The sequence below is a fragment of the Chiloscyllium plagiosum genome, chromosome 25 (assembly GCF_004010195.1).
Source record: "Chiloscyllium plagiosum isolate BGI_BamShark_2017 chromosome 25, ASM401019v2, whole genome shotgun sequence".
Classification (NCBI taxonomy): domain Eukaryota; kingdom Metazoa; phylum Chordata; class Chondrichthyes; order Orectolobiformes; family Hemiscylliidae; genus Chiloscyllium; species Chiloscyllium plagiosum.
Genome location: NC_057734.1, coordinates 3,964,923 through 3,977,846, shown reverse-complemented (window position 1 = coordinate 3,977,846; position 12,924 = coordinate 3,964,923). Strand labels below are relative to the sequence as shown.

The window sequence follows — 12,924 nt, the reverse complement described above, 5'->3', positions numbered from 1 at the left end:
GTTGGGGGGGTGTGTGTGTGTTGTGGGGGTGTGTGTTGGGGGGGGAGTGCTTGCTGTGTGCAAATTGCTGTGGTTTCTGCGCTGAATCACTTCACTCTACTTTATTGGCTGGAAAGCACTGAGGGATGTCTCGTGGTTGCGAACGGCGCTATATGAATGCAGGCTTTAAATGAAAGTGACCCTCCCCCTTTGTTCTCCCTATCATTTGTTGCCATTTCCTTCCTTTCCCTCCTGTGCGTCCCTGTGTGGATTGGTGGGTGCAGAGGACAGCAGTTACTCGAGGAAGAGTTGGACAAGGTGCCGGAGAGGGAGGGTGGATGGAGAGCAGGGAGAGGCGCAGAGGTAGGAAGAGCAGGCTCTGTCTGTATGAATGAGCTCGGATAGGGCTGAGTACTTTCTCCTCCAGCTGTCGCTGTGTCCCAGTCCATTCTCTGAATGGATCACCTGAGGGCAAGTCAGAGTGAACCACTGATCCGGTCACCTGGAATGGGGAAATTAAACAAAGAGCCTGAACCATCAAAAAGTCAAGAGGGAAAGTACATGCTTTCAGCTGTGGGATTTAGAATTGAAGCCATCTCTAAAACCTTAAGTCCTTTGTCTTCAGATTTCAAATGGGACCAAAGCAGACTGTGCCTTCAGGGAAACAGCTTTCTAAAAACCGAACATGAGAGCACTCCAACTTTTAACCAGCTCTGAGCATTAGCCCTGATTGTCGTTAATCAAGTAGGGTGACATCCTGAAGGGAGCTGGTGTCTTCAAAACAGTAAATTACTTACCAGGGCCATCTACACACAGTGGCTCAGTGGTTAGCACTGCTGCCTCACAGCACCAGAGACCCAGGGTCGATCCCACCCTCGGGGGACTGTCCTGTGTTGAGTTTCTCCCTATGTGTATTCTTTCCTCGGGGTGTTCCTGTTTCCTCCCACAATCTAAAAATATTCAGGTTAGGATGGATTGGCCATGCTGAATTGCCCTTAGTGCCCAGGGATGTGCAGTTTAGGTCGGTTCAACAGGGGGAAATGCAGGGTTCAGGGATAGGGTAGGGGGGTGGGTCTGGGTGGGATACTCTCGGATTGAAGGGTTTATTTCTGTGCTGTATGACTCTAGGGCTCTACAATAGAGCTCAGATGCTTGTCTTAACACGTCATAATGACCTCTCAGCTGCTTCCAAATGCAAGAACTGGTTTTCCCAGTCACAAAGGGATGACTCCATTGAGTTTGTACAGGATGACATGGATAATCAGAGGGATCTTTAAAAGATTGAATTAAAGGCCTGCATTGAAATCTACATCAAAGGGTCTGTACAGACTTGTAAAGGATTCCTCAATGACAGAGAAATGAAAGAATCTTCAATAGCTGCTTTTACTCTGCCTCATTGGATGGAAATTACTAGTTGTTAAAAGATCAGACCCTGACCACATCACTGTCTGCTAGTCTGGTAACCATTTAATACAGCAAAAATTGAATTGTTGCCTTGTCCCAGCCACCGGTGCCTATCTAACCCTCCTGTGAGGACCTTTAGGGTCTTTTATTACTTATGGATAACGTGCTGTTCAACTCTGTCAGCAATCTGAATATTCTGTTCATTTAAGACTGTGCCCCCTTTAATTTTTTTAGATTAGTGTGGAAACAGGCCCTTCAGCCCAACCAGTCCACACCGACCCTCCGAAGAGTAACCCACCCAGACCCATTTCCCCCAGACTAATGCACCTAACACTACGGGCAATTTAGTATGGCCAATTCACCTGACCTGCACATCTTTGGACTGTGGGAGGAAAGCAGAGCACCCGGAGGAAACCCACACAGACAGTCACCCTTTGGCTGGAATTGAACCTGGGACCTTGGTGCTGTGAGGCAGCAGTGCTAACCACTGAGCCACCATGCCGCCCTAATTTGTTTTGTTGTATTAAACTCCGATGTCAACTTGTGCCTGGCCTTCAGATCGCAGTGTGGCCTTGCAATCTGGAAGGACTGTTGTAGGTTAATGGTGCTATATAAATGTAAGTTGTTGTCGGAATGCTGTAGTGCATGATCTGAGGTGAGGAAAACACCCAGCTGATGAGATTACCTGTTTGGAGATTGAGGGAGGGAGTCTTGGAGAAGCCTATAATATTCTAACAGAACTAGACAGAGTAAGGATGTTCCCAAAGATGTGGGAAGAGCAAAACCAGGGGTCACAGTCTAAGGGTATGGAGTAGACCATTTAGGACTGTGCAGGTCAGAGTAGATTGGTCATGCTAAATTGTGTCCCGTGTCCGGGGATGTGCAAGCTAGTCGGATTAGCCATGGGAAATGCAAGGTTACCGGGATAGGGTTGGGGGGGTGGTCTGGGTGGGATGCTCTTCGCAGGGTCGGTGAGGACTCGGGCTGAATGGCCTGCTCCCACACTGTCGGGATTCTATGATTCTGTGCCATGAGGAGAGACCCTTTCGCCCAGAGATTGGTGAGCCTGTGGAATTCTCTGTCACAAAACGTGGAGAGGCCAAACCTTTAAACGTTTTCTCAAAGGAGTTAAATATATTAGATTAGATTACTTAGTGTGGAAATAGGCCGTTCGGCCCAACAAGTCCACACCGACCCGCCGAAGCGCAACTCACCCAGACCCATTCCCCTACATTTACCCCTGCACCTAACACTACGGGCAACTTAACATGGCTAATTCACCTAACCTGCACATCTCTGGACTGTGGGAGGAAACCGGAGCACCCGGAGGACACCCACGCAGACACTGGGAGAATGTGCAAACTCCACACAGTCAGTCGCCCGAGGCTTAAGGATCAAAGGGTATGGGGGGAGAAAGTGGGATCAGGGTCCTGGGGAGGTTCACATACATCAATCATAAAGGTAGCAAGACAGCTTGGGAAGGCTGTCCTTCTGAAAACCACAAAACACATGACACTTGGCTTTGTAAAGTGAGGCTGAGTAACAACAGGCAGAACATTCTGTTGAATACTAGCCATGATTCGGAGATGCCGGTGTTGGACTGGGATGGACAAAGTTAAAAATCACACAACACCAGGTTCTAGTCCGACAGGTTTCATTGGAAGCACTAGCTTTTGGAGCTTGCTCCTTCATCAGGTGGTTTTGGAGGACACAATTGTAAAACACAGCATTTACAGCACAAGTTTACAGTGTGATGTAACTGAAATTATACATTGAAAAATACCTTGATTGTTTGTTGAGTCTTTCATCCGTTCGAATACCATGATAGTTTCACTTCTTTCATGTGTAAATCACAAAACCTTTTTAAAAAGTTACATTCTCAGGTTAACTAACAAGATTTTGCTGAAGCTCCTCGGATGCTGCCTGAACTGCTGTGCTCTTCCAGCACCATTGATCCAGAATCTGGTTTCCAGCATCTGCAGTCATTGCTTTTACCTTAACAATTGCTGTAACCAATTGTTACAGAGAAAGCTGTGTTGAATTCAGAGAGACAGAAGGAGAAATTAGACGCACAGTCTGCCTGACCTTTGCCTAATTACAAGGTCAATCTTGAACACCCTTCGCTTTTTTAAAACAAAAATTAGAGGCAATTTCAAAACCAAATTTTCCAAGTCAACTGTGAAAATGTTGCACTATTTGATGTAGTTGGTAAATTTGCAGACGATTGGTCAGCAGTGGAGAAGGTTGTCTGAGATTACAAGAAGATGTTGTAAACAATGGGGTCAATGGGCTAAGGGGTTTACTTTGGATAAATGCGAGGTATTGTATTTTGGGAAAACGAATAACGACTGGACTTATCCAGTTAAAAGTAGGGCCTTGGGTAGAACAGAGCGGCTCAAGCACATCATTCTTTTAAACTGGCATCACATGTAGACAGGGGGGTTAAGAAGGCATTTCGCACACTTGCCTTCATTGCTCAGACCTTTTGAGTATAGGAGTTGGGACATCATGTTGAGGTTGTACAGGACATTGGTGAGGTCTGTTCTGGAACGCTGTGTACAGTTCTGGTCGCCCTGTTATAAGAAGGATATTAATAAACTGGAGCGAGTTCAGAAAATGTTCACAAGGATGTTGCTGGAAGTGGAGAGTTTGAGATATAAAAATAGACTGGAAGACTAGGATTTTTTTGTCACTGGAGTGTAGGAGGTCGACCTTATAGAGGTTTATAAAGTAATGAGGGGCATGGAATGACGAGGGTCTTTCCCTAGGGTGGGGGAGTTCAAAATTAGGGAGCATAGTTTTAAGGAGAGAGGAGGAAGATTTAAGAAGGATATGAGGGGCAACTTTTTTTACACGAAGAGTGATTGGTGTGTGGGAATGAACTACCAGAAGAAGTGGTGGAGGCAGGCACAGTTACAACCTTCGGCGGGTCGGTGTGGACTTGTTGGGCCGAAGGGCCTGTTTTCACACTGTAAGTAATCTAATCTAATTTAAAAGACATTTGGATACATTCATGAAGAGGAAAGATGAGAGGGATATGGGCCAAATGCAGGCAAGGGGGGGCTGGTTTAGTTTGGGAATATTGTTGGCATGAACTGATTGGACCGAAGAGTCTGTTTCTGTGCTGTAGGACTCTATGAAGGATCAACAACAAAAAAATTGCATTTATGAAGCACCCTTAAGATAACAAGGCACCCCAAAGTACACCACAAATGTATTATCAAAGAAATAACATCTGAGATACTTAATCTGGCTGCCAAAAACTTTGTCAAAGGGCCAGGTTATTAAGGAATGCCTTAAAGAAGGGAGAAAGGTTTAAGGCAAGGAATTCAGAGGGGACATGATTTTTCACAGGAGTCGCTAGAACTGGAGCCAAGTGTACAACAAAAAGAGAAAGGTTGTGTTCATCAGCTGATCAAGTTGCTCAGTGTTTACCCCGGTTTCCTCCCTGTTACCCCAGGAGGTGTGCAACTGCAGCCAGGCAGCGTCCTCAAGAGGGTTTTCCAGAATAATCCTAAAACCAAATCATGTTTTTCATTGCTTCACTCACAGGCTGTGAATGATGCTGGTGATACCCAGCATTTAGTGCCTGAGAAAGTGGGGGTGGTAGAGAGAGAAGAAGAAAGATTGAGACAGAGGGAGCAAGAGAGAGAGAGAGACAGACAGAGAAAGGGGAAAAACACAGATGGAACCTCAAAGACGCACAGAAAGGCACAGAGTGAGTGAGATTGACAGACCGGGAAAGATACAAACTCCTCGATAGGTAAAAGGTAAAGTCAGCATAGACCTACCAGACTGTAGGGCTACTCTCTCATTAGAGAGAGAGAGAGAGCGCGCAATGACTGATGGTGGTTTAACCTGAGGGTCATCACACTTCAGGGTGAGGGTCGAAGTCGGAAAGGAGACCTTTCACTGTAACTTCAGACAACACATGAATGGAACCAATGCTGTTGCCATCCAGCTAACTGACCCACCACAACTAGACCCGGGGGATGGAGAGAAAGGGGGAAGGGACAAAAAAGACTGGCAGAAAGAGAGCGAAAGATGCGGAAGGAGTGAGAGTGGGGGGTGAGAAAAGGTAAACACGAATTGAGAGAGAGAGAGACAGGCAGCAGCAGAGAGAAAATGACAGACATAAAGAGAAGGACGGCCAGGGACAGAGAATGTGAGTGAGACAGTGAAAGGTAGCTAGGGATGGAGACTGCTGATATACTGAGTAATTGATGGAGCCTCTCCAGCGGTTAACGAGTTAACCCCAATGTGGGATCTGATTCCACACACAACCTTATTATTTTGAATTTGTCTGGGCGGACATTCAGCTCAGTCTACACAGACTGGACTGACATGGGAACCTCACGTGATTGGTGGATACACAACACATCTGTACCAATCATTCCTGTTCCTTTAGTCGCCCCCTACTGCCATTCATGAAGATTTACACGCACACATTGACTGGGGCCCTTGACTGACCCCTGCTGGACAGCCAGAGATTTCAGGATTTGGAGATGCCGGTGTTGGACTGGGGTGTACAAAGTTAAAACTCACACAACACCAGGTTATAGTCCAACAGGTTTAATTGGAAGCTCACTAGCTTTCGGAGCGACGCTCCTTCATCAGGTGATAGTGATTTCAGGAGAAGGCTTGTTCTACTTTCCTCAGAAACCCTATTGTTTCTCTGTCCAGGAGAGCTCTTACATAAAAAGTAATGTTTTTTCCGATTGTCAAATCATCTGTGCTTTTTATCTCACATATTAGCGTTGTTTCCAATTGAAGAGTTACCGTGCAAAGTCTGTAATGCAAACCAACAAGGGTGAGGGGGAGGTGGGGAAGGGGATAAATGAAAATGGAGTTGGAGGGGGAGGTAAAGCACTATTTCCCCCCCACCTCCATGATGCCCACTTGTGTCGAAAGGCATTGAGAGCATTGATGGACACCCTGTGCCTCCCAGGCAGGATCGTAACTGCAGGCTATCTGTGGGGCAGGGGCAGACCCACCTCGAGGTCATACCCTCCAACCTGCCCACATCCATCTGCACCGAGTACCCAAAGGTCAGGAGCGTGGGGCTGGGATTATAAACAGAAGCAGGATCCCACACTGTAAACAGGCAGACACGTACTGACAGCGTGTGTCTGAGTGAACAGCAACACTTCCTGTGGTTACATCCTTCATTCATTGTGAAAGGCCTTGGGATGTACCCGGATGTTACAGGTTCTAGTTCAATGTAAATTGTAGTCAGTTTTCTGTCCCTCCTCCAGGAGTGTAACTCCCACAGGAATACCCTCCCCGATCCACAGGAATTCTCACCAATTCTGTATATTATTTCTGATTCTGTGATCTCCTCCAGCCCTTCAAACCCCCCTCATCCCAACTCTCCCCCTCCCCCTCACTCCAACACCCCCCTCCCCCTCACCCCAGCCCTCACCCTGACCCTCACCTTTACCCTCACCCTCACTCTTGAACTTTGCCCTTGCCCTTTCCCTCGCCCTCGCCCTTATCCTATTGGAGCTCCTTCAGTCCCAGTATGTTGCACATTCTGAATTCCCTTGGTTCCAGCAACAGTGTCTGTGCCTTCAACAGTTTTGCTCCAAAACTCTGGAATTCCAACCCCCAGACCCACCCCTCCCACCAACATCCTTTAGCCCACTCCATAAAACCTGACCCATTTGGTCACGCCTTTGGCCAGCTGGACTTAGACCATCTTCAGGTTTGAGTCTTGCTCTCGCAAAGGGCCTTGAGATGATTTGCTGCGTTGTGACGGTATTAGTCAAATGCAAGAAGTTGTTGTTGTTGTTGTTGTTGAACTGGGCGTGTTTTCTCTCCCTCTCAGGTTCGGGATGTTTGAGTTCCTGAGTAACCAGATGCGGGACTCTCAGGGGAAGCTGAGTAACCGACAGAGCCTGCTGTGTGGACTGGGGGCTGGGGTCTTTGAGGCCGTATTGGTGGTCTGTCCAATGGAGACTGTCAAGGTAATTCAGTTCGTCTTCACCTCGTTCACTGCCAAAAGACATTTACTGTGTCCACAGGCAAGGCAAAAGGAACCAGCACTCCCTCAGCATCCTCCTTTACTTCACACTGCCCTCCTCAACTCCCAATCCACTCCTCCTCAATTTCTACCCCTCTCCTCAATTCCGAAACCCTTCCTCCTCAGTTTGTAACCCCCTCCTCAATTCCCAACCTCTCCTCCTCAATTTCCACCCCCGTCTCCTCAATTCCCAACCCCCTCTTCTTCAACTCCCAACCCCTCCTTCTCAATTCCCAGTCCCCTCCTCCTCAATTCCCAACCCCCTATCCCTTCACTCCTAAGCTCCTGCCTCCAAATCCCACACACCCTCATCTCTGATTCAATATTGGGATGTGAGCAGTTTATTCCGGGGATAGGAGGTCGCTGAACATTACTGCCTGTCCCTCGTTGCCCTGGTTATTAGTGTGTGGGTTCTTGGGAAGGGAGTTGGGAACTAAGAACAGAAATTGCTGGAAAAACACAGCAGGTCTGGCAGTATCTGTGGAGAGAGCACAGAGTCATGTTTTTGGTAGAATGAATAGCTACTAATGGAGACTGTTAATGGCTGACAATGTGTTGTGTGTGGTAGTAGGCCCATGTGGTGACAAGGCCTGGGGTGTGTGGATTGGGGTAAGGGACATGGGAGAAGGTGCTCAGGCCCTAAAATTGTTGAGTCTGGAGGGCTCCAAACGGGAAACAAGGTGTTGTTCTTCTAGTTAGTAGTAAGCTTCACTGGAGCACTGCAGCAAGCCTGAGGCAGAGATATTGGCCAGGGAACAGGGTGGGGGGTTAAGGCAGCTGGAAGCTCAGGGTCTTTTTTGCAGACAGAACATCAATGTTCTGTGAAATGGTCACCCAGCTTTGTTTCCCTGATGATTAGATTACTTACAGTGTGGAAACAGGCCCGATGATTAGATTACTTACAGTGTGGAAACAGGCCCTTTGGCCCAACAAGTCCACACCGACCCTCTTGAAGAGCAACCCACCCAGACCCATCCCCCTACACCTAACACTATGGACAATTTAGCATGGCCAATTCACCTGACCTGCACATTTTTGGACTGTGGGAGGAAACCGGAGCACCCGGAGGAAACCCACGCAGACACGGGTTCACCTGGAATGTGTGTTTGGGCCCTTGGATACCGAGGAGGGAGAAGGTAAATGGGCAGGTGTTACACCTTCGGTGGTTGCGGGGAAGATGTGGGGGGCTGTTGGGAGTAAAAGACAAGTGGGCCAAGGTGACCCGGAGAGAATGGTCCCTGTGGAAGTCCGACAAGGGAGGGGAGGGGAATCGGTGTCTGGTGGTAGAAATGGCAGCTGATGATCTTCTGGATGTGGATGCTGGTGGATCTGGTAGGTAAGGATAAGAGGAACCTTATCGCTATGGCAGGAAGGAAGAGAGGGGGTGAGGGCAGAAGTGCCGGAGGTGGGTCAGACCCAGTTGAGGGTCCTGTCAACAACGGTGCAGGGGAATCCTCAATTGAGGAAGAAGATGGACATTTCGGAGGCTCCCTTGTTGAAGTTGGCATCATTGGAACATATGTGACAGAGACTGAGGAACTGAGAGAATGGAATGGTGTCTTTACAGAAAGCGGCGTGTGAGGATGTATAGTCCAGGTAGCTGTCGGGAGTCGATGGGTTTATAGTGGATATTAGTGGCCAGTCTATCCCCAGGAATAGAAACAGTTGTTGAGAAATGGAAAGGAGGAGTCAGAGAGAGACCAGGTGAAGGTGGGGTGGAAACTGGAAGCAAAAATCCAATTCTGGGCAAGAAAGGGAAGCAGCCCCAATGATATCATTGATACATGGGGGAAAGGGTTGTACTGGAACAAGGAATGTTCCACACACCCCATTGCTCAGACAGGCATAACCAGGGCCTATGTGGGTCCCCTTGACCACCCCTCTGGCCTGGAGTAAATGAGAGGAGTTAAAAGAGAAGTTGTTGAGGGTGAGGAGGAGGGTGGTGTGGGAGTGGGGACAGTTCAGGCCTTTGCTTCAGGACGGAGCAGAGAGCCCGGAGACCATCCTGGTGGGGGATGGGCGTGGAAAGGGATTGCATGGCCATGATGAAGAGGAGGCAGCTGTAGCCCACAAACTGGACATTCTGAAAGTGAGTTGGGAGACGACCTGTGCAGTTCGGAGAGATGGCGATGGCGACTGGCCTGGGTCAGGGCCACGGAGTATCTGGGCATGGGGCAGAATCGGGTTACAATTCCTTCCATAAATGATGATCTTCTAAACCTCTCTGATTTCTCAAGGAATGCGGTGGTGTAGTGGTAATGTCACTGGACCTGGAAATCCAGAGGTCTTGGGATGTGGGTTCAAATCTGACCATGGCAGATGATGACATTTGAGTTCAATAAAAATCTGCAATTAAATCAAACTGGCCTGATTTTGGAAAAGCCCTTCTGGTTCACTGATGTCCTTTAGGGAAGGAAACCGCCCTCCTTACCTGGTCTGGCCTATATGGGGCTGCACGGTGGCTCAGTGGTTAGCACTGCTGTCTCACAGTGCCAGGGTCCCAAGTTTGATTCTAGCCTCAGGCTGTGTGGAGTTTGCACATTTTCCCTGTGTCTGCTGGGGTTTCCTCCAAGTGCTCCAGTTTGTCCCATAGTGTTGGGTGCATTAATCGGGGGTAAATATAGTGGGGAGTCATTGAGATGTACAGTGTGGAAATAGACCCTTCGGTCCAACCCGTCCATGCCGACCAGATCCATACCCCTCCAAACCCTTCCAGTTCATATACCCATCCAGATACCTTTTAAATGCTGTAATTGTACCAGCCTCCACCACTTCCTCTGCCAGCTCATTCCATACACGTACCACCCTCTGCGTGAAAAAGTTGCCCCTTAGGTCTCTTTTATATCTTTCCCCTCTCACCCTAAACCAACATCCTTGTAAATCTTTTCTGAACCCTTTCAAGTTTCACAACATCTTTCTGATAGGAAGGTGTTCCGACTTGTTGGGCCGAAGGGCCTGTTTCCTTACTGTAGGTAATCTAATCTAATCTAAACATGTGACTGCAGACCCACAGCAATGTGGTTCACTCTTAATTGCCCTCTGGGCAATAAATGCTGCCCCAGCCAGTGATGCCTATACCCCACGAACAAATGTTTCATCGACCAGCTTTTCTGCTCCTTGGAGACTCAGCCCTGAACTCTACGCCAACCCTCTGTTTCTCCATCTTGCTCATCCCTTTCAAGGTCCTCCTTAAAACATATGCATTTGACTGAGTTTAGTCACCTCTCCCGATAGCCCCTACTGTGGGTAGTTGCTGCAAAGTGACTTGGATGTTTTACGACAGTAAGGCCGCTACTGGAATGCGAGTTTCTGTTGTTGTGGTGCTGCCCACAAGCCCAACTGAAGGACCTCCCAGGGCAGGAACAGCAGGGGACTATTCAGCCCCCTTGAGCTTGTTGACCTTTCACCTCGGTCATGGCTGACCTGCACCGTGGCTCCATGGCCCCATACCCCCATTCTGTGGAAACAGAACCTTGTGGAAACTCTCAACAAATCATGCGTGGGACGGTAGTGACGGTGCTGGGGGCTGTGGAAGATGGAGCAGGTAGCAGAGTCAACAGGGGACCCTTCATCAGAACCCATAGAATTTCAAAACCCTGAACAAGAATCTGCAGGTGTCGGTTTTGAAAGTTCCAACAGGCTTGTTGGAGGAGAAGGATTCAGAATGAAGTATTTTCTGAAGTAACTCCCAGTGGTCTCCTCCATGTTGGTGTGACGGTTTTTGCCCAGAAAACTGACCCTGAGCTTCCCGTTGCCCGCCATTCCGCCAGCCCCACCCTGTTCCCTGGCCAACATCTCTGTCTCAGGCTTGCTGCAGGGCTCCAGCCGAGCTCAGCACATGTTGGGAGGACACCACCTCACTTTCCCTGTGGGGACCGTGCCGCTTTCTGGACTCAGTCTCGGGTTCAATAATTTCGGGGCCTGAGCAGTTTTTCCCAATCTCCTGACCCCCAACACCCACGCACCATCACATGGCCTACCACAAACAGCCCGTTATCCGGCACCAATGGTCTCCATTAGCAGCTGCTCATTCTCCCAGGATGACCCTTTACCCACTCCTTTGCCCACCCCCCTCCCCACACACCCCACCTTCAGCACAGTCCAAAACTAGAGGGGAGAGGGGAAAGAAATAGGACTCGACTAATTTAGGATATCTGGTCAGCATGGGCGAGTTGGACCGAAGGGAAGACTATACTACCTTTTCCTAACTACAGTCAGTTCTGAAGAAGGGTCACTGGACCCGAAATGTTAATTCTATTTTCGCTGTACATAGATGCTGCCAGACCTGCTGAGTTTTTCCAGCAATTTCAGTTTTTGTCACTCCCAAATGGCCTGACTTTCTGAGTTTAACAATACACCTCATTTCTCTCTGTTGACTCCATCACCTCCTTTAGCCATCGTAAGCACTTAGAGCTTAGAATCCCTACAGTGTGGAAACAGACCCAACAAGACCCTCCGAACAGGAACCCACCCAGACCCATTCCCCCACCCTATATCAACCAACACATCCCTGAACAGTAAGGGCAATTTAGCATGGCCAATTCACCCGAACCTGCATATCTTTGGACTGTGGGAGGAAACCAGAGCACCTGGAGAAAGCCCACACAGACACGGGGAGAATATTTAGTTTAGAATAGATTCCCTACAGGGAGAATGTGCAAATTCCACACAGACAGTCGCCTGAGGTTGGAATTGAACCCGGGTCCCTGGCGCTGTAAGGTAGCAGTGCTAAACACTGCGCCGCTGTGCTGCCCCTAAGTCGGATCACCTCTGTAATCGTCTATAGGAAAGGAAATAAGAATCTATCTATCCTGTACCTGCTGCAGGGGTCACCGAGGAAGTGAGAACTTTCACCTGGACCTCAGCCTGTCTCTGTCACTTTAGCAGTGAGTTCCACCTTCCCCACTGACCAAGCCCCAGAGATTGGGTCAGATGATGTTGTGGCTGAGATAGCAACCTTTGGCCAGCAGGAGGCGGTGCTGCTCCAGTATTGCTTGGGAGCAGCAGACTCTGATTCTCACTGCTGTCACTGATTCAGACTGAGGGGTGGGGAGGCAGGGGGTAAAGGGGTCCAAGGGGTCCATCGGTAAGGAAGTAATCTCTAATCTATCCAATAGAGAATTCCGAAGTATTCAACCCCTTGCCCAGAGAATGGTGGGAAGGCAGAACTGGCTGTCCCAGTTCTGGTAATTGCCCAGGTGAATAATACAGACACAGTTTAAGGGAAACTAAATCTGTCCACCACAGAGAAAGGAGTACGAGGATATGGTGACAGTGTTAGTTGTTATTCATGTGGAGCAAGGACCAGTTGGGCTGAACGACCTGTTTCTCAGAATAGATAAGATTCTTGATGGCCAGGACGGACATGATGGGTGGAAAGGCCTTTCTCCACGCTCTAACGGTTTGATACAACTGAGTGGCTTGCTGGGCCATTTTTCTTTTTAAGGAGAAAATCACATCGCCATGAGTTTGGAGTCACATGTAGGTCAGATCGGGTTAGGGAGGGGGGGGGAGGAGTG

The 12,924-nt window shown here is 48.7% G+C and overlaps 1 protein-coding gene across 1 annotated transcript in view; it reads left to right on the top strand.

Annotated features, from left to right (window-relative positions):
• LOC122562517 (tricarboxylate transport protein, mitochondrial) overlaps positions 1 to 12,924 on the top strand; it is an 83,491-nt gene that overhangs the window by 54,185 nt on the left and 16,382 nt on the right. Inside the window, exon 4 of the mRNA XM_043715380.1 lies at positions 7,211 to 7,349. Coding sequence (XP_043571315.1) covers positions 7,211 to 7,349 — 139 coding nt within the window. The remainder of the gene's footprint in view (positions 1 to 7,210; positions 7,350 to 12,924) is intronic.